Genomic DNA, 20,822 nt, shown 5'->3' on the forward strand with positions numbered 1-20,822 from the left:
GGTAGTGAAAAACTCAAATTTGTTTTTCACTACTGCATAGTCTACCTCTCCCAAAGGATAACACTGGAGTTACCTTATTACTTTTCATTAGTTTAATTTCCAAATGGGAACAGGCTCATGTTTGGTGTTTCTGGAATTGTAATTTAACATCCTAACTCATAGTGAAGCTGGATTTAAAAATACAATTTTGAAAATGCCAGTTTTAGAAAGGATAAGAAATGCGTCTATACTTCACTAGGGATTTGGCTGGGAATTTCACTGGGTTTAAGGTAACTTTTAAGAAATGAACAAGTCATTTAGGTCCTTTTTCTATTATAGGCCCTTTAAGTGTGAAATGTTATACACAATCCATTCACTTAGTACAAGAATTAGGAGACTACTTTTCTGTAAATTTTTGTTGTCATTTCTCTTTTCTCCCTTTTTTTGAATAATTTAACCGGTTTCAATGGGGTGGTGGTAATATTGTCAATTGTGTATTGTCAACAGTCCATTCGTTGTGTAAGTGTGGAATGTATTTCTAACATATGTGTGTTGTGTCGGTCAAGTCCTCTGACTGTAAGGTGGTTAAGCCATTTGTTGTATTTGGGCTTGGAATCTTGTTGCCTCTCAGAAGTGGGTGACATGTCTTTCCTTCAAACTTTCTAATAGTGTAGAATAAAACAAGAAGCTATCAAATAAATATAAGGTTTGACCACAATAAAACTTGATTTTGTGTCCTATCATTTAAAATTCGTTTTCAATAGTGGCAGTGTAGTTTTCTTTTTCTTATTAATATTGTTATATTGGCCTAACCTCACTGACAGCCTATTGGCCCAACCCCTATTTGTATCTCAGTTTTAGAAAGTTGGCATTTTCTTGCCATTGCCGTTTGGTGCCTCCTGCACCAAATAGCTGTCTCTGGGACATATGACTGAGTGTAGTGGGCAGTTAGGCTTTGTGTATTCCTCTTAGACAGCCACGCACAATGCGAAACTCAACTATGTTTGGATGGGCCATCACTGGCAGGATGGAAGTTGGAGGAGCTGGGCCCAGCCCCACTTACACTTGAATAGGCTATGCCCTGTCTCCACACAAAGGGCTGCACACAACATGTAGTTAGCCTGGAGCCAGTTCCAGGATATCAGGGCACGGTGCACTTCAAAGGCATGCCTCTAGAAGCTTCTTTCCACTTCAAAGGGACAGCCAGGTATAAATACTGAACCGCAGAGACCAACTCTTCAGTAAACCTCTGTGGATACTTTGCCAGGAAGAAGGACTGCTGTGCTGCTGAAAGGACCCAGGGTGACTCCAAGGGCTACTGAGCTGGTCTCCTGACCTTAAGCCTCAGGGACATAACAGGCTTCCAAAAGCCTTGCACCTGGACTCTGCCATCCACGAGTCTACCAGGCCAAGTGACACTACCTCAGTCCTGGACTTTTGGAAGTGATCTTAAGGTGCTCTGCCAGCATCTGTGGATCCAGCAGACCCGACGCATCTCCTCTGCTGTGTGGTGCAACTCCCAGTAGAACCGACCATCTCCACTACAGCGTCGGTTGGACCCATAGCAAAGACCTACATCGTGGCCACAGCCCGCAATGCCTTTGGAACCGCCAACACACTACACATCCTCGACTCAGGCCCTCTCATCTCTCGTAGATGGCAGCCGAGACTATGTCCTCGGACTCCACGTCGCAGTCTTGCAGCTCTTTGAACCGACACATTGCCCTGACTGAGCGACGGATCCTCAATGCTGAACTTCACATCACAAGCCTTGCCAACAGGCTCCTCGACGAAGACGCAAGCTCTCGCATTGCAGGTTTGCCGCATCTCAGACCAACACATCGATTCGACTGCATCTCAGTCCAACACATCGATTCAACTGCACGATGCATCTTTGACGAGGATCCTTGCTAAGCATAATTTAAGGTATTTTATTCAGCTGGCCTAACTGAGTCCCCTTAGCCGGCCCGTGCTTTATTGCTATTTGCCTGAACTTATGACTTTGACCTGGGATGCAGCAACCAGATATCCACAGTTGGTGCTTTGTAGTGTTCGTAAGGAAGCAAGAAAATCCTAAGGTTAAGTTTAAGACCAAGTTTTGGAATTAGTGGTGAACATTTTTAGATGTGCACTAACTCTTTACCAAGCCATGTTTCAGTTTTAAATAAGCTTTTATAGGTCTCTATTAATATAATGAGAAGGCAAAGTTTTACGTCATTATGTATTTTGGAATTGCGATGGTTTTAATTAACCGTGTCAATAAACTTAAACTTTCAAACTTTCACAGTTGGTGCTATGTGCTTTTTTGCACTATTTTCTCTAAAATCTTTAAAACTGCATATTTCCGCTTCTAATGATCAGATGTTTGTCATTTTAGTCTTGTTTTATTTATTACATAAGGTTCTATGTTTCTAACCTGGTGTGGGATCCTTTTTGTGTGGTGTTTCCACTTTATTACTGTGTGCAGTGTTGTGCAAATAATTTACACACTGCCTCTAAGTTAAGCCTGCCTGCTCTGTGCCAAGTTAACAGAGGGTTGAGCACAGGTTAATTTAGGGCTGGTTTGTACCTGACCCTGACAAGGACTGTGGTTGCTGCTTGACCAGGGCTCACACCCCAGTCAACCAACTACCCTATCTCTTACAGTGGGGTAGAACACAAACACAAATAGAGACAGTATTTAAAAGAGAGGGGAATAAGTAATGAAGAGCAATAGTTAATGAAAGGTAATATTAGAGTGAGGATAACTGTTGTAGCCAGGAAAGAAAGACTTGGATGAATTATACCTAAAATAGTTTATTGAGATGCAGTAATGATATAATGGCTAAAAGAGAGGCTGGAGTCCAAGAGGGCATCATGATGTTGGGCTGAAGATGAGAGACTGAGGTGTAAGAGGTAGAAGACTAAGGTGAAAAACAGAGAATCACAGTTTTCAAAGGGTTGATGTACTGTGCATGGGAAGACATACAAGAGTTTATAGAGCCAGATACAGAGGGATTAAAGAATAAAACAGTTATTCAGTATAAAAAAATATGACACATTAAAACAGGTGATAGTGCCTGTGAGAGGAGGGGCGATGGAGAAGAAAAGCGGGCCAAAGATGAATCGTTTAAATGCACTGTAGAGAAGGGGAATAGATGTCAACAATGAGTTAGCCCTATTGACAGTGCAAATATGAATGAAGTTGTAATAAGGAACCCAGGGGCGAAAGACACGAGGAAGGCCAAAGAAGGAGACACTAGAGAGGAATGTAGAATGGGCCATTGAGTGAAACACAGTGGACACACATAGAAGAATATATAAAGATGAAAGACTAGAAATGGTTGGAGACAGAAAAGAGAGCAGAGAAGAACCAGACTGCAGAGGATTTACAAGTAGAGTCAAGGAACCGCCGTATAGCTTCCCAGCTAGGTTTGAGTTAATTAAAAATGGATACATATATACATTGAAAATTGGTGAGGCACAATACATTCCAAGAGTTTAGAAAGAAGAGGTAGAAGGTAAATTTGATGGAAGTTAGAGGGTGCAAAAGAATTTAGGGCAGGTTTCTTGATTACTGGTAGCATGATACTTTAGGAAGTGAGAGAAGGAAAAAGAAACAAGATAAAAACTGAAAAGAGCCACAAAAAACGAAGACAGTTGGGGATAAGAAAAGAGGAAATATGATCAGAAAGAGCTGTGATAGGGTTAGACTGACTAAGGAATAAAAACCTTCAGATTCTGTGACGGAAAAGAAAGATGGGCTCACTAGGGACGATGTTGAGAGAGCAGAAATCCGAGTGCAAAATCAATTTTTGAAGTACAAAATGTTGATAAGAGGGAGCGGGCCAGAAGAGGTAGATCAAGAGAAGAGGAGAGACTGAATGCTTGAAAATAGACTTCTTTGGAAGAAAGAAGAGGCAGAGTCATAAAGAAACGTGAAGATGAAAGATGAGTTACAACGAGTTAAAAAAGAGTTAGTACTGACCACATCTGCTTGACTTTGTGTAGAGTGCACACTACGAGCAGAGAAATGGTGTTAACTAAGGTTAAATTGACCCACATAATGGATTGAATGGATTGAAAGTGTAAAGCGGATGCTTAAAGTGAAGGATACAAAGAATCAAAGAAATTAAGTTATAAAAAGCCTTATCAAGCTCTGCCTTGGGCCAGACGCAAGTTGGAGGAAAAGAGAGGAACTCAGCAGGGCCAGTAAAGTGGGACATAGAGACCAAAGGTCACAATGGATAGACTGGGCCTGATAATTAGTGGTGGCACAGCATTAGAGGAAGAAATACAAACTGAAAAGAAAGGATAGAGGTATCAGAGGATGGGAGAGAGGGAGTGAAGCAAAGGAAGAGTATGGCAAAAAATAGACAGTTTCAAGAGACAAGCGAGAGATACAAGAGGGGGGATTGGATCAACAGACGGAGACAGAGTTTAGAATAGAAGGGGATGGAGCATTAATAGTATGAAGGAGAACACAAGTCACCAAGAACGAACAGTGGAGAAGGGACTGAGAAGAGTGATCCAAGCAATCTGTTGCTGTTAAAGGGTAAAAGGAGAATCAAAAACAAAATATGAAATGAGCAGATACATGAGGTGAGTGTGTGAAAAAGAGGAGAAAGATGATATCAAGTCAAAAGATGAGGATTAGTTCAGATGTACATTTTTTACCAAGTAAACGTGTATTTTTCTAGACTGACGAGGATGGCCAGTGGAAGTGGAAAAGAGATTATTAGGTTGTCTGGGCTGGAGGTCAGGGGGCCATGGGGGTATGTAGTAGTCAGTGAGGGAAGTGAAGCGAAATGAGCCCGGAGGGTGAGAAATATGAAGCAAAAAAATTACAAAACTGAAAACCAATGAATAGAGGACCAAAACACATAGGAATCAAAATAGCAATCAAATGGGCTAAGGTAAGCGCTACCAATCTGAACAGAGTAAAGTCAGTGCCCTAAGCTCGCTGACCTTTATTCGAGGAACCCAGGGCAAGAGGCACCTGTAATGATTTGAGTATAAAGCAGCAGCGGCTGCTGCAAATATCAAGTAGAGGGGTGGAGGGTCAGGGGGGTTGACTGGGATGGGGGGATAAATAAAAAAAAAAATACTTACTGCTCGTTGTTGTTGCCGCCGTCCTCTCCTGCCACCTCCCTCATCCTCCTTGCCTGTTCTGGTGTCCCAGCATCTGTTGGGACACCAAAACAGGCTACCCAGCAATCCTGGAGCTGCTTACATGCTAAACATAGCATGTAAACAGCACCAGGATTGGTCTGAGGGGCAGTGACTGCCGCTCAGACACACAACCCTGGGGCCTGTGCAGTTTCTCCAGCCCGGCTGTTCAACACAGCTGGGCTGGAGAAATCTAAGTGCACATGTGTGTTTGGACAGCCATCTTAGGCACTCTCTTCTCAGCCCCCTTCCCACCTCCCAAGGCCAGCCCCGCTCTCACCTGCACCTGCTGGCTGAGCCAGCAGCAGAAAAATAAAACACTATTCAAGTATCGTTTTATTTTTCTGTTGCTGGCTCTTAGCCAGTGGGGCGACGCCCCTCTGCCATTGCGGTATAAAGGTGACTGGAAGTGCCAGGGCACGGCAAGAAGCTGCAGACCAGATGCCACGGCAGGTCTTGGCATGGGCAGTTAAGATTGACTCACTGGGCTAGCAGTCTTCAAGTCTAGCTCCTGCCATTCGTTGGAAGAGACGGCAATGGTGTGGCCACTCAAAAGCCATAGTGGCAACAAGACACAGCAGGAGGGGAAAGTGGACTGAAACTATTGTAAATGTAGGTTGATGTGCAGCCCTCAGCAGGCTTCAGGTGGCTAGTAAATGAAGAGAAGGCATAATAGCCAGTGCAAGCTCAACATGCCAATAAAATATTAATCGCCAACAAGAGCCATATATCTCTTTTAGCCCCTTCAAGGTCTGTAAACTCTGCGCACCTCCTAAAATCTGAAACGTCCTCATCAAATGAAACTTTCAAGCAAAGGAATGGAACGAGAAGAGGTTTTCCATAGCTTTATGTGGAAGCACTTCACCCTTTCTACCACAATTCACGTTTCTAATTTACATGTGGATTTTTTGTATGTCCAAACCTAAAACTACTTCGCCAGTAAGATAGTTGCAAATAGGTGCCCACATCACACACGGTGAGAGCCCACAATACCTAAGACTTAAAATGTACTGAAATATCTTTATCAAAATAATGCTTACCACGGAAATTGGGATGAAAATATCCGCTGTGGCCCAGATGCCATTTTCCTGCACAAGAAACAGTTTGCAAAATATGAAATGCAGGGAAAATGTACAAACTCAATGAAAAAGCGAATAGCATTAAAAGAGAAAAAGTACACAGGGAGCTGATGTGTTAAACTCTGTGTAACAAGTCAAACAACATAATAACAACCAACAGCAAATGAAAAGAAACCAAAATACTTACAAAAAATTACTAACTTCATTGGCTCTCTTCAGTTCCCTGAGAGTACGGCACACCCTGGTCCAAGACACCTATAAAACTATGAAAGTAAGATATACATGGGACAAAGGAGCCAGGGCCAGACTGACTGTAGCGGGCATCAGCGTTTCCCCGGGAGACCTGAAAGGTGGGGGTCGGTTTGCAGCGGTGGGGGGTGGTTTTGTTACTGGGGGCCAGTTTTACAGCAGTGCTGCACTATCGGCCCCCAGTAACAAAGCAGCAGTGCTTCACATTTGAGTCCCTTGACCTGGGAGCTGGTCCGACATAATCGCCAGAGCTGCTTTGCAGGCGCAGATCCTTCGCTATTGCCCCACCACGCCAGCAGAAGGAGCTCCAAAATGAAAAATAAAAATGATAATAAAGAGTGTTTAATATCGTTCTTATTTTTCAGGGGGCTGGGGCCACAGGTGATGACAGGGATGGAGGGGGAGTGCATAGCACTCCCCTCAGTGCGCATGTATGTTTGGCTGGCTGTCTCGGGCCGGCCAAACACACATGCGCACTGGGCTCTGTCCAAACTGGCACTGGCTTGCCGGGTTGGAGGAAGCAGGCAGAGGCTCCCACTCTGCCTTGGAGCGCCAATCCAGGGTGCTCCAGCCAATCCCAATGATGCTCTCATGTGAGAGCAGCTTTATGAGTGGTCGCAGGGCTGGCTGGGAGCCAGTGCCCGCAGCAAATGGAGCAGGAGCCAAAAGAGCGGCAAGGCAGCAACAGCAAGTTTATTTTATTTCTTGATGTTGTTGTGCCCCAGCCCCTTTACCCCTACAGGAGCCGCCCCTGCTGCTGCTTTGGGTTCCCAGTCTGGCCCTGAAAGGTGCGTGCTTGTCCTTCCTTGAAGTCCCATCCCATGAGCACCTCACCTCTCATATCATTACCTACTGACCAGCAGGATACTTTAAACTGACCTTGAGATGTCAGGATGGACGGTGGTATTAAACGTTAACAGTAGTAACAACATTAGTAAAAAGATTTACATTTACTTGTTCAACTGCTTTTCTCAAGTTTAAGCCATAATAATTTTAAAGAGCCTTTGCTTGCAGTTTTTCATCTGTGTCGGAAACCAATAAAGTGTGATTCTTGCAGGACTCGTGGTTAAATCAAGCATATTTCCAGGCTTAACTGCGTCTGTGATGTAGAAGATGTGTAGAGCAAACATACGCCCAAACAGATTAAACTGAATTACGTCTAGCCAAGTTGTTTGAAGTGACTGGAATATTTTGCAGCCTTGGTTTGCTAAATGTGGAAATATTTACCCAAAGCACAAGTTACTTACCTTCAGTAACGATATATCTGGTAGAGACATATTCTAGTTGCAGATTCCTTACATTTGAATTTTCCCCCATGCGTCAGACTGGATCCGGAGATTTTTTCTTTGAGCAATCCCCTTGCGCGTCGTTAGGTGGAGTTGGTTGACTCCGCAGGCGTTGCTGACATCGTAGTCACTGTGATGAAGTCGGGAGTAGTACATAGATGCCACCTCAGTGCAGTGATGTCAGTTTCTTTTCACGACTTTCCACGCCAAAGCACACTGAAATTGGTGCGCCAGAGCTAAGGCCCTGAATGGGGAAGCCCTGTCCCTAGAAATCAGTTTGCGGACCAAGATCATACTAGAATGTCCTGCAGGACCGAACGACCGAAGGAGCCATCCCTACAGACCTGACTGTCCAGGCAGTAATGCTTAGTAAACGTGTGCAAGGATGCCCACGTAGTTGTCTGGCAGATATCCAGGACAGGAACTTCATGTGCTAACGCAGTGGAAGCAGCAGTTGCTCTGGTGGAATGAGCGTGCAAGACCTCAGGGGTTGCTTCTTTGCCAAAGCATAGCACATCTTGATGCAAAGAAATACCCTTTGAGAGCTGGTACGTTTTTCCACCGCCTACCCTTTCTTCGCACCCACAGATCCAACAAAGAGTTGGTCGTCCACCCGAAAATCTTTAGTACGATTGTTATAGAACACCAATGCTATTTTTGGATCCAGGCGGTGGAGTCTCTCCTCCTCATGAGAAGGATGTGGAGGTGCGTAAAAAGTGGGCAAAGTGATGGGCTGGCCTATATGAAAAGTGTGACGACTTTGGGAAGGAAGGAAGCCTTAGTGCGTAACACCACTTTGTCAGGGTGCACAGACAAAAATGGGAGCTTAGAAGATAGAGCCTGAAGCTCACTCGCTCTGCGAGCAGAAGTGATGGCAACAAGAAAAACTGTTTTAAAAGTAAGGAGCCGTAAGGGACAATGGTGCATCGACTCAAACGGAGCACACATTAAGAAATTAAGGACAAGATTGAGGTCCCACTGAGGCATGATAAACAGAGTGGGAGGAAACAAATGGGTGTGGCCCTTAAGGAATCTACTAACAATAGAAGACTTAAAAAGTGAAGGTTGATCAGGCAACCTAAGAAAGGCCGAGATAGCCGATAAATAGCCCTTAAGGGTGCCCAAAGCAGAGCCCTGCTGGGCCAAAAAACAGAACCTCAGAAAGAGGAGCAGAGAGGAGATCAACAGATTTGTTGGTACACCATGCCACAAATTTATGGCAACGATGGGCATATATCATTTTGGTGGAGGGACACTTGTCCGCCAAAATTACATCACAGACTTCCGGTGGAAGGTCAAAAGCCGTCAACTGCCGCCGCTCAGTCTCCACGCATGATGGCAGAGATTGGACAGGTTCAGGTGGAGAACTGTCCCCTGTTGCTGTGACAGAAGATTCTCCCGAAGGGGCAGTCTAAGTAGAGGATCGGTTGCCATGCTCAGTAACTCTGGATACCATGTTCTCCGTGCCCAGTCCGGAGCCACCAAGATTACATGGGCCCAGTAATTCTTGATCTTCTTGAGAACTCTGGACAGAAGTGGTATAGGCGGGAAGGCGTAAAGGAGGCCAGAGTTCCACTCGAGATGAAAAGCGCCTCCGAGCGAGTGCCACGTTGGACATTCCAACGTGCAACACAGCTGACGTGCATTCTCTGCAGAGGCGAACAGATCTAACCAGGGTTCTCCCCACTGCTGAAAGAGACCTTGCACCACCTCCGGATGGAGACGCCATACGTGATCGGCTGTGCATTGACGGCTGAGTTTGTCTGCTCTGGCATTCAGAGAGCCAGCCAGATGTTGAACCACCAGGGTGATGTCCTGATGTGCCAGCCTTGACCAGAGGCCAGCGCCTCCTGACAGAGGGTCCAGGACCCTACTCCGCCTTGTTTGTTGCAGTACCACATGGCAGTAGTGTTGTCCATGAACACTTGCACTACTTTCCCTTTGAGAGAGGGAAGAAACACTGACAACACAAGCCTGATCGCCTGGATCTCCAGAAGATTAATATGGAGCCCAGACTCCGCCGGAGACCAGAGGCCTCTGATCTCCACCTCTCCCATGTGGCCGCCACATCCCAGAAGTGACTTGTCCGTCACTACGGATAGATCTGGTTGGGGAAGGGAGAGGGATCTGCCGTTGACCCAATGCCGATTCGAAAGCCACCACTGCAGCTCTTTCGCAGTCCCCTCCGATATCTGGACCATGTCGGAGAGATTTCCCTGATGCTGCGTCCACTGAAACTTTAAGTCCCACTGCAGAGCCCGCATATGCCATCTGGCTTGTGTCACTAGCAGGATGCAGGAGGCCATGGGGCCCAGCAGCCTCAGAGTCAGTCTCACCAAAACCCAAGATAGAGGCTGAAAGATCGGAATCATAGACTGAATATCCTAGGCTCGCTTTTCGGGAGGATAGGCCTGAAACTGCACTATGTCCAGAACAGCTCTGATGAAAGGAAGCATCTGAGAGGGAGTCAGGTGTGACTTTGGCACATATATACTGAACCCCAGCATGTGCAGGAGGCTCGCCATAGTCTGAAGGTGGGAGATGACTTTCTGGGGCGAGTCTGCCTTCAACAGCCAGTCGTTGAGGTAGGGAAAGACGGAAACCCCCAACCTGCGCAGATGAGCTGTAATCACCACCATCACTTTCGTGAACGCCTGAGGGGCGCTGGTAAGGCTGAAGGGGAGCACAGTAAATTGAAAGTGCTTGTGACCTACCACGAATCATAGGTAAAGTCTGTGGGCAGGCAGGATGGGAATATGGAAATAAGCGTCCTGCAAGTTCAGCGCTACCATCCAGTCTTCTGGGTCCATGACCTGAGCCAGGGTGAGCATTTTGAATTTCTCCTTCTTGAGGAAGAGATTAAGGGCCCGAAGATCTAGGATAGGACACAAGCCCTTGTCCTTTTTGGGTGCGAGAATAACAAATCACAACTTACTTCTGGTGCAGGTACCCTCTCTATGGCTCCCTTGGCCAAGAGAGACGCGTCTTCCTGGCGGAGAAGTGCCAAATGATCCTCCAGTATACGGCTGAATGATGGAGGCATGGCAGGTGGGGCAGACTCTAAGGGGAGGGAGTAGCCCCTTCGAACGATCAGCAAAACCCACCTGTCCATAGTGATGGATTCCCAGTGGGGCAGGTGATGTGAATCCTGATGCCAACTGGACCACAGTGAGGGGACGGACTAGGAGAGTTTGGAGGCTGCAGCAGGGGAAGTGGTGGACTAGGCAGACCTATGGTTCCCTGTCCCACGACCATGTGGGATTCCACGTCCCCAGCCACGCAGAGGCTGAACAGCCTGGGAGGCACGGTGGCTGGAAAAGGGACGTGACAGGGAGCCCCTTCCATGGCCACGAACGGGGCAAAAGGTGGACTGTTGGGGACGAGTAGTAGCGGAAAGGCTGAGGGACTGAGCCGTAGCCTGGGAGTCCTTGAACCTCTCCAGCAGGTGAAATTGAAGGATGATGTGATTTCTTTAACTTCTTCTTACCTTGACCAGAAGACTTTGAGGAACATGAGTGGTGATGGCTCTGTGACCAGTCTCAAGCCCTTCCTCTAGAGCAAGACCGGGACCGATGCGGAGTCGAGCGCTGGGCCGCAATAAGTTTGAGGGACCACTCCCTCAAGGCCTTTGGGTGCATGGCCCGGAACTCAGAGCACGACTTCAGGTCGTGGTCGTGCTCCAGGTACCACAAACAGACCCGATGCAGATCCATCACCGACATCATGCAGTGACAGTCCTCGCAATGTTTGAAGCTGGTCTTCGGGGACAACCTCGTCGCACCAAAAACTTTCACAAAAACTCACCAAAAGAGTCGAAGTCGATCGAAAATTGACCTACATTGCTCTCTCCAGATCAACATGTGGCACGGAAAGAAAAGAACTGACGTCACTGCGCTGAGGCGGCGTCTATGTACTACTTCCGATGTCATCACGGCGACTACAGCGCCAAAGATGCCTGCGGAGTCGACCGACGCCACTTAACAGTGCGCAAGGGTATTGCTCGAAGAAAAAATCTCCAGATCCAATCTGACTCCTGGGGTAAAATTCTAAGGTAAGGAATCTGCAACTAGAAGACTATCAGATATATTGTATTCATGGTATTCAAATGTGAAGTAACACTTTTAATATATCTAACTAAGTACCGTTCTCTAAATAACACTACTATATAATGTTGGGAGCTGATGCCTTATCCATCAAGGCCTTAAAAGTGTTCACCTTTAAAAAGGTTGAAGTCAAAACTCAAACATATGCCACCTTCAGGTTGTTTCTTCCAGTAGGTGTGTGTGTCTCAAAAGCCACAGAATTGCATTAGGTCTGGTGAGATGGGCAAATACGCCACCATGAAGGGGTAGGTATTGTTGCATGTCATAATAAATAGAAACACAAGAGAAAACCCAATAAGGATTGAAGCAAGTAACACCTGTCTGCCTAGTGCACTTCCTTTGATGGTACAGAGGAAGCTGGGTGTAAGACAGAGGAACTCATTAAGAGCATGGGGAGAACCCAAATCCTCCAATTTCTGTAGGAAACCCTAAACACATAGTAAAGTGCCCCTGCTGAATCTCCTGCAAAATACCATACCTATGGTGGAGGGAACTCAGCTAGTGTATTTTACTCTATTTTAGTGTCTTCTAAAAAATGGATGAATTTCAGTGACCTCCAATCTCTCAATGGGGGACAGAGCTCCGCCCTCCAGAGTCCCAGTGCGGGACAGAGCTCACTGGTGCAGTTCACTGGCATATAATTTCATCAAAGTTGAGTCCAACTTGGAAGAGCAGGACCATATTTTTTATAATGAAAGCAATGACTGTCAACGTCATGAGGAGAGAAAACATTGAAGAAAATATGTAATGTAAAATACAGTAGGAGGAAATATTCTCATCACCTCCTTAGAAGAGAAGGGGACTGTTCCTGGAGAGTTTTGGCAGAAAGGCTTATAACTGCCATTCTTAGCACTTAGGAGGAGGAGCGCCTGGGGCTGGGGTGGCATTCTCAGTGGTGGTGCTAGAGTTGAAAGAGCCCTATACCATGTTTAGTAGCTATAGAGAACCTACATAGGTAAAGATGACTTGGCAAACCGACTTATGGGGCTTCTGAGACAAGCTGCTATCCACTAAGAAAAGTGCTTTACATTTGTAGTTGGTGCACGAACGTTAGTGCAACCATCCCAATGAAGATTGGACATGAGGATGGTCCCCGTGCAAGGTTAAATAACTTAGGGCCAGATGTAGCAAAGGTTTGTCCCCATTCTGTGTCTATGGGAAAAAGTGTTCGTACATATGGCCCTTAGCTCCTCCCGTTTACAAAGCTGAGTTAACACAAACCCAAGAAATAACAGTTAGAATCATGCAAGCAAGCAAGCTTTGTTGGTAATAAGAAAAGGAACATTACCTATTATACCCGTCACGTAGCCAGCATTCTTCAAAACCTTGGCTAAGGTTGTCTCATTCAGTGGGAGACCGCCAACTGATGAGACAGCGAAGTTGTGTGTAACCCCATTACGAACTCCAAGCCTCCCACTGAGCAAAGAGGCACGCGATGGCGAACAGGTAGAAGCAGCAGAGTGAAAGTCCACAAACCTAATATCAAAGAAAAGGGGGTATCCATTTCAATGAAGCATTAGCAAAGCTAATATGAGGTGCCAATATGTATGCTGTCCTTTTACAGGGAGTGCAGAATTATTAGGCAAGTTGTATTTTTGAGGATTAATTTTATTATTGAACAACAACCATGTTCTCAATGAACCCAAAAAACTCATTGATATCAAAGCTGAATATTTTTGGAAGTAGTTTTTAGTTTGTTTTTAGTTTTAGCTATGTTAGGGGGATATCTGTGTGTGCAGGTGACTATTACTGTGCATAATTATTAGGCAACTTAACAAAAAAAAAATATATACCCATTTCAATTATTTATTATTACCAGTGAAACCAATATAACATCTCAACATTCACAAATATACATTTCCGACATTCAAAAACAAAACAAAAACAAATCAGTGACCAATATAGCCACCTTTCTTTGCAAGGACACTCAAAAGCCTGCCATCCATGGATTCTGTCAGTCTTTTGATCTGTTCACCATCAACATTGCGTGCAGCAGCAACCACAGCCTCCCAGACACTGTTCAGAGAGGTGTACTGTTTTCCCTCCTTGTAAATCTCACATTTGATGATGGACCACAGGTTCTCAATGGGGTTCAGATCAGGTGAACAAGGAGGCCATGTCATTAGATTTCCTTCTTTTATACCCTTTCTTGCCAGCCACGCTGTGGAGTACTTGGACGCGTGTGATGGAGCATAGTCCTGCATGAAAATCATGTTTTTCTTGAAGGATGCAGACTTCTTCCTGTACCACTGCTTGAAGAAGGTGTCTTCCAGGAACTGGCAGTAGGACTGGGAGTTGAGCTTGACTCCATCCTCAACCCGAAAAGGCCCCACAAGCTCATCTTTGATGATACCAGCCCAAACCAGTACTCCACCTCCACCTTGCTGGCGTCTGAGTCGGACTGGAGCTCTCTGCCCTTTACCAATCCAGCCACGGGCCCATCCATCTGGCCCATCAAGACTCACTCTCATTTCATCAGTCCATAAAACCTTAGAAAAATCAGTCTTGAGATATTTATTGGCCCAGTCTTGACGTTTCAGCTTGTGTGTCTTGTTCAGTGGTGGTCGTCTTTCAGCCTTTCTTACCTTGGCCATGTCTCTGAGTATTGCACACCTTGTGCTTTTGGGCACTCCAGTGATGTTGCAGCTCTGAAATATGGCCAAACTGGTGGCAAGTGGCATCGTGGCAGCTGCACGCTTGACTTTTCTCAGTTCATGGGCAGTTATTTTGCGCCTTGGTTTTTCCACACGCTTCTTGCGACCCTGTTGACTATTTTGAATGAAACGCTTGATTGTTCGATGATCACGCTTCAGAAGCTTTGCAATTTTAAGAGTGCTGCATCCCTCTGCAAGATATCTCACTATTTTTGACTTTTCAGAGCCTGTCAAGTCCTTCTTTTGACCCATTTTGCCAAAGGAAAGGAAGTTGCCTAATAATTATGCACACCTGATATAGGGTGTTGATGTCATTAGACCACACCCCTTCTCATTACAGAGATGCACATCACCTAATATGCTTAATTGGTAGTAGGCTTTCGAGCCTAAACAGCTTGGAGTAAGACAACATGCATAAAGAGGATGATGTGGTCAAAATACTCATTTGCCTAATAATTCTGCACTCCCTGTATATAAAGGCATTTTGATTTTGCTATATTTTTCCTAATCCAATGGACTGAAATGAACACCTTGGTCTAAAATACTGTATGGCTGTGCTCACTGTTGTATTCTCATGCTCGCATCATACATGATAGGAGTTAAATGCTGCTTTTTTGAAGTAGATGAGACAATTCGAACTTTGAAACATCTAAATGAATAGAAAGTGCTGAAATCACCATATAATCCAATCTTTGATCGTGTCCCACTCAAAAATTCACACTCTCATGAAGCATCTACGATCTTCATACTTCATCACCCTCGGCTACAAGTTGTTGCTTATCCACGCTTGAAAATTTTATTGTTACCCAACACATCACAAATTCCGTGTTTCTCACATTTGAGTACATCAGCAATACTAAAACTACAGCTTATTAAGGCCCATGTTTATACATTTTAAGCACTGCATTTGCGCCGCTTTTTGACGCAAAAAAGGCGCAAACTTACAAATTACAATTGTATTTTGCAAGTTTGCGCCGCTTTTGCATCAAAAAATGACGCAAATACGGCGCTAAAAAAAAGTATAAATATGGGCCTAAATGTCTATATTTTTTGCCCTTAATCTCTTGCATTTTGTCTTTTACTGTACCGTCTTTTTCTGGGTTTGGACTTGATAACAGACACTTTATGTGGAGCTGCGTCTCCGAAAAACTTAAGTACTCAGATGGCATTTTAGATCACGTTTGTGCTGCTGTGTCAATGTTTTGGCTAAGGTGAACATTTTATATACAAATTATGTTGGTCAAGGTTCTTATCGGTGAGCCAGGAAGGAATTTTATGCTTATGATGATTCAACAGCATTTGATGAAATGGCTCACTTTCAACATTGGGGTGGGTTGCTGTGAATAATCCTCCTTTGTGGTTGCTTCCACAGTTCACAAACTTTTTATGTAAAAGAGCGACAGCTGTCTGTTCCTTATATGATAGGTTAGTTGAAAGCAAAGGGGGAGTTGGCCAGAGGGTCAGTGTAGTGAGTGTGAAGTTTGTATTTATTTCACAATTAATAATAATCATTGCAATCATCAAAGATAAAAGGAATCAGCATCTAAAAAGCGCCATAAAACATCAAAAACGAAACTTCCACAGTAGTTGATAAAAGCAAGGACAATTAAAAGCCAGCGATGCTGTAATGGCAACCCTGTACGAATTCTCTAGTAGTGTATATCGTCAGGGGGCCAGAGAGCAGAGAAAGTACCCTGCGGCTCCATACCGGTCAGTGTAGTGCTGGTACCTAAGGGCAGAAGGAAATGCAAGGGCTGGAAGTGTGACCTAGCAGACTCTGGAATGTATCAATAACAAACTGAATTCATCTACATTGTGTATCCTTGTGTGCACGGTTCTCCTGAATGATATCATTTAGTAATGTGGAGTTTTACCGCCACCTTCTCGAGGCTTTGCAGTCATCTAAATCTTTTATCTCCTTTTAACTTTGATCCAGCACAACCTGCAGTCTTTGCTTACTTTTTTAGAACACAGATGCAAAACAGTTTGGAACAGAACGTTTGCCAATACCTTAACCGGTTGCCTATCCCCAGTTCGTACCTTCCTCGCTTTTCAGAGAGACAACAGAGCAAGCAGCTTGCAGCATTGGTGGCTGGTCTTAACATTTCACTGAGGATAGCTATGGGTGTTACAGGTTCTGAGCATAGACCGCCTAGGGCTAGAGTATGTGCTAATCTTTTTCTGTCAGGGATCATAACAAACATTTGGAGTGGATATTGCTCTACTGCTTGCCTTCCAATAGAATCTGTGGTTATTTTGCTGCAGCACAGGTTTGAGTGATTAGTTGTTGGTCTCTGGTGTCAGCTACACTGACTTTAGCATTTCAGATATGTTATTTGCTCTTGGGTTCTAGCGATAAACAAAGATAAGCCTGGACCGCAAGACATTGGGATTCATTTCACCTGGGCGGGTACTTGGGCACACATTTTTTTAATTCTTCTATACTCCGTGCACTCTGTACCCCTTACAATTGTAGTGGAGCACTCCGATTGAAAAATGCCAACGATATGTCGAACTTGTGAAATATTTCTCATGTCTTTTGTAAAACAAAAATAAGATTTTTAGTGAGACAGATTTTGTTTTCAAAATGCACTTAACGGCAATAGTAAGCTAGCAGATTTACATCGTCAAAATGGACCTCCTTATTTAAGGCCAGATCGCCCCCCCTCCACAGACATCTATGCATTGAAGTTACAAGTGGAACCCGCTTCATCAAATAATCCACTGATAAAGAAATTCCGTGGAGGGCACCTGTAAAAAAGCCATGATGAAAATATGTGGTGCAGCACTAAGGAAAATATAGATTATATAGGCTACCTCAACATGGCACTCATTAATCTCATTAGTTAAACTTCTTTGATAACCACAAAATGCTGCACTCATCCGTAGATTCACCCTTTCCACTCCTTTGAGTCCTCAACCCTCAGGCCCCATGCACATGTTGGATATATTCCAACATCCACAAGACACTGAAGGAAACCTGCGCCCTCCAGTACAAGAGTTTTCATAAATACAAACGCTTACTCCTCACCACTGCCACTGCCAAAGTCAATACTAACTACCACCAGATTCACATTTCTTCACTACAGCCACATCCAAAACTTCTATTATAATCACCGCTCTCCCCTTGTGGCACCACAGTCACCTCATCCACTCTCGCAGCATCAACTTCACAAGTTATTTTGATTCAAACCGCACAAAAATACCACACTGTGCATAGCACCTCCGCCTTTCTATTCCATCCTGCAACTTCTACTGGGGGTGTAACCCTGTGTTGTAATACACAAATATCTTGTGGTTTATATTTTGCATTCGTTCATATAAACCTATGCTTTTTTAAGTGCAGTAAAATAACGGTGATCTCTGTGTCTGACTTGGAAACAGGCCTGGAGCGCCACAACACAGAAAGAAGGAAGCCAACCTTCAATAAGCCCATAACGAAAGATAAGTTCAAAATTCGGCAAGCAAGTGCGGTTAAGCAGAAAAACATGTATGCTCAGAAGGAAAAGAAGGGATCTGAGAAGGAAAGCACAATAAAAGTGCAGGGAAAAACCTGTACCAAACTAAGTGATAGACAAGGTGTCGTCACAAAGTGGAGTGCAGTCAGACACCTGAGTAAGTGTAGTAGATGGTTTTATTCTTTAGCTTCTACTTTTGTCACAAAAGTTCCAATTTAAAACCTGGAAATGGGCTCCATAGGTCTAACTCAGCCAAATGAACTAACCTTCAACTACCTGCCTTCAACAAGCTCCCACCTGAACTCTTCTGAACTTAAAAGATGCTTAGACACTTTTGACAGAGTGCTTTACCTTGACATAAGGATTGGTTGCTTCGTCCTTCATCGAGAATCTTCTTATATGCTGAGCTCTACACTGGTCTCCTGTTGGGCATTCATGATTTTCACAAAGAAGGATTCCATTATTACAGACTGTTTAATGAAGAGTTAAGAATTTTAGGACACGGTGGTAAATCTTCTGTCTTCGTTTTGTCACAACAACGTATTAGCCTTTCAATGTCTGTTCACTAGCCTGTAAATAATCTGATGTTGGATCAGAGAATAAAATAGAGACCATCTTGCATGTCGGGCATGAAGCGTTTTCCAGGGTCTACATTAAAGTAGATTCTTGTTATCTGCCCAAACAATTATGGTGTGAGATGCTCCCTTTAGATCATATCACCATTCTGCAAAACATTTTTAAATACCAAAAGCTTTCATAATATCTTTCAGAGGGAGATAATGTTGGTGAGTAGAAAGCTACTGGGTATCTGTTTCAGTCTCTACGTCAGTATTGCCGCAATAACATATCAGGATGCACAGGTAGGTGACCATCAGGGGGGCTTAGGAGGAGAGCAGAGGTGAATACAACCTTTAACTCCTTGAAAGCCTTAGCTTGTTTTATCCCCACTGAAAAGGATGATCCTTAATGGTTGGTTAAGTGGTAGGTTATACAATAGTAGAGAACAAGTTGTTTACCTTCTGTAACGCCTTATCTGGTACAGACACTACCAGCTGCAGTTTCCTTACCTTAGAATATTTCCCAGGCATCAGACTGGATCAGGTCATTTTTGGTGAGTAGTTCCCCTGCATGCTGGAAGGTGGTGTTGTTCTGCTCTGTGCCAGAAGGGGCATGCATGGTGCTTTCATAGCCATCACCCCAGTGTGCTGACATCAGTTTATTTTCACGACTTTCCATACCAGAAGCGAGGAGCATGAAGAACACTGACTACAAGTGAGTTAAACTAGGGCCTTTAAAAAGGGAACAACCCTTTACTGTGAAATCCGTTCAGACAGTAGGCAGGAGGGGTGGGTTGGTAAGGAATCTGTGGCTAGATAGAATCTCTGCCAGATAAGGCATTACAGAAGTTAAGTAACTTATTCATTTGATAGAGACTTTTAGCCACAAATTCCTCACCTTAGAATAGAGTTGGGGCTCCAATATGGATTACACTAGAGAGTCCAGTAGGACTGTACGGGCAAAGTGACTGCTTCACCGGATCCGACTATCCAGGCAGCAGTGTTTTGTAAATGTGTGCAAGGAAACCACTTTGCTGTTTGACCAATTTCCAGGACAGGAACTCCGGGAAATAATGCAGTGATCTTAGCAACTTTTCTGGTAGAATGAACTTGCAAACCTTCAGGAGGTTGCTTTTTGGCCAGTGTGTAGCAGATCTTGTTGCAGAGCACTATCCATTCATTTCAGCACCACCTTCTTGGCTCCAACATACCCCACTAAGAGTTCATCATGCACTCGGATCTCTTTGTGTGGTCAAAGAAGAATGACAACTCTCTTTTTGGCTTCATCCGATGGATGATCGCCCCTTCTTTAGAGGTGTGAGAACAGTGAGGTGGAGCATAAAAGGTAGGCAAAGTGATGGACTGGTCTATGTGAAAGGGAGTTGCCATCTTAGGTAGGAAGGATACTCTAGTATGAAGGACCAGTTTGTTTGGGTAGATGGTAAGGTACAGAGGATGTGCTGCAGTTCACTGACCCTCCCGGAAGATTTTATCGCCATTAGGAAGACAGTTTTTATTGTGAGAAGCCTGAGTAAGCAGTTAACTAGGGGCTTGAAATGAGCATACATCAAAAAAATGTAAGAAACAAATTAAGGTCCCACTCTGGCATAATAAAGGGTGCAGGTGGGTGTTAGAGACCTTGCATAAAACTATATGCAATAGGGATTTGAACACTGATGATCTATAAACCACAAAAATGGCAGAGGGATATCCTTGTAATGTGCCCATAGCAGAGTCCTGCTGTGCTAAGGTAAGAATGAACAATAGAACCAGGGAAACGGGTGCAAAAAAAGAGGGTCAACGTGTCTCTACACCATGCCACAAATGTGCTCCAGTGGCAGACATATATCATTTTGGTGGCGGGACACACCGCTGCCAAGGTTGCATTGCAGACTTTGTACAGAAGGTTGAAAGCTGTCAACTGTCGCCCCTCAATCTCCACGCATGAAAGTAAATAGTTTTCAGGTTTGGGTGCAGAGTCCTGCCCTGTTGCTGCACCAGAAATCCCTCCCGGAGAGGCAGTCTGAACAGAGGACTCAAACTCACACTCAACAGCTTGAGTACCAGGATGTCAGTGCCGAATCTGGAGCCACAGGAATGACTTGGGCTTGGTCGTTCCTGATCTTCTTCAGAACCCCGGGCAGGAGTGTTATTTGCAAAAAGGCAGACATAAAACTTGAGCTCCGCTTGAGATAAAAAGCATCTCCAAGCGAATGCAGCCTTGGACATTCCAGCATGCAAAATTACTGACATTGCGTGTTCTTGACGGAGGCCAACAGATCTATCCATCGTGCTCCCCATTACTGAAA

At 44.6% G+C, this 20,822-nt stretch overlaps 1 protein-coding gene across 7 annotated transcripts in view; it reads right to left on the bottom strand.

Annotated features, from left to right (window-relative positions):
• Positions 1-20,822, bottom strand: part of ARSG (arylsulfatase G) — a 1,341,775-nt gene that overhangs the window by 417,807 nt on the left and 903,146 nt on the right. For all 7 annotated transcript variants that reach the window (XM_069199865.1, XM_069199861.1, XM_069199863.1 and 4 more), the window contains 2 exons: positions 13,133-13,320; positions 6,168-6,215 (listed from right to left, as the gene is read on the bottom strand). In XM_069199865.1, coding sequence (XP_069055966.1) covers positions 6,168-6,215; positions 13,133-13,320 — 236 coding nt within the window. The remainder of the gene's footprint in view (positions 1-6,167; positions 6,216-13,132; positions 13,321-20,822) is intronic.

This window comes from Pleurodeles waltl, chromosome 7 (assembly GCF_031143425.1).
Source record: "Pleurodeles waltl isolate 20211129_DDA chromosome 7, aPleWal1.hap1.20221129, whole genome shotgun sequence".
Classification (NCBI taxonomy): Eukaryota; Metazoa; Chordata; class Amphibia; order Caudata; family Salamandridae; genus Pleurodeles; species Pleurodeles waltl.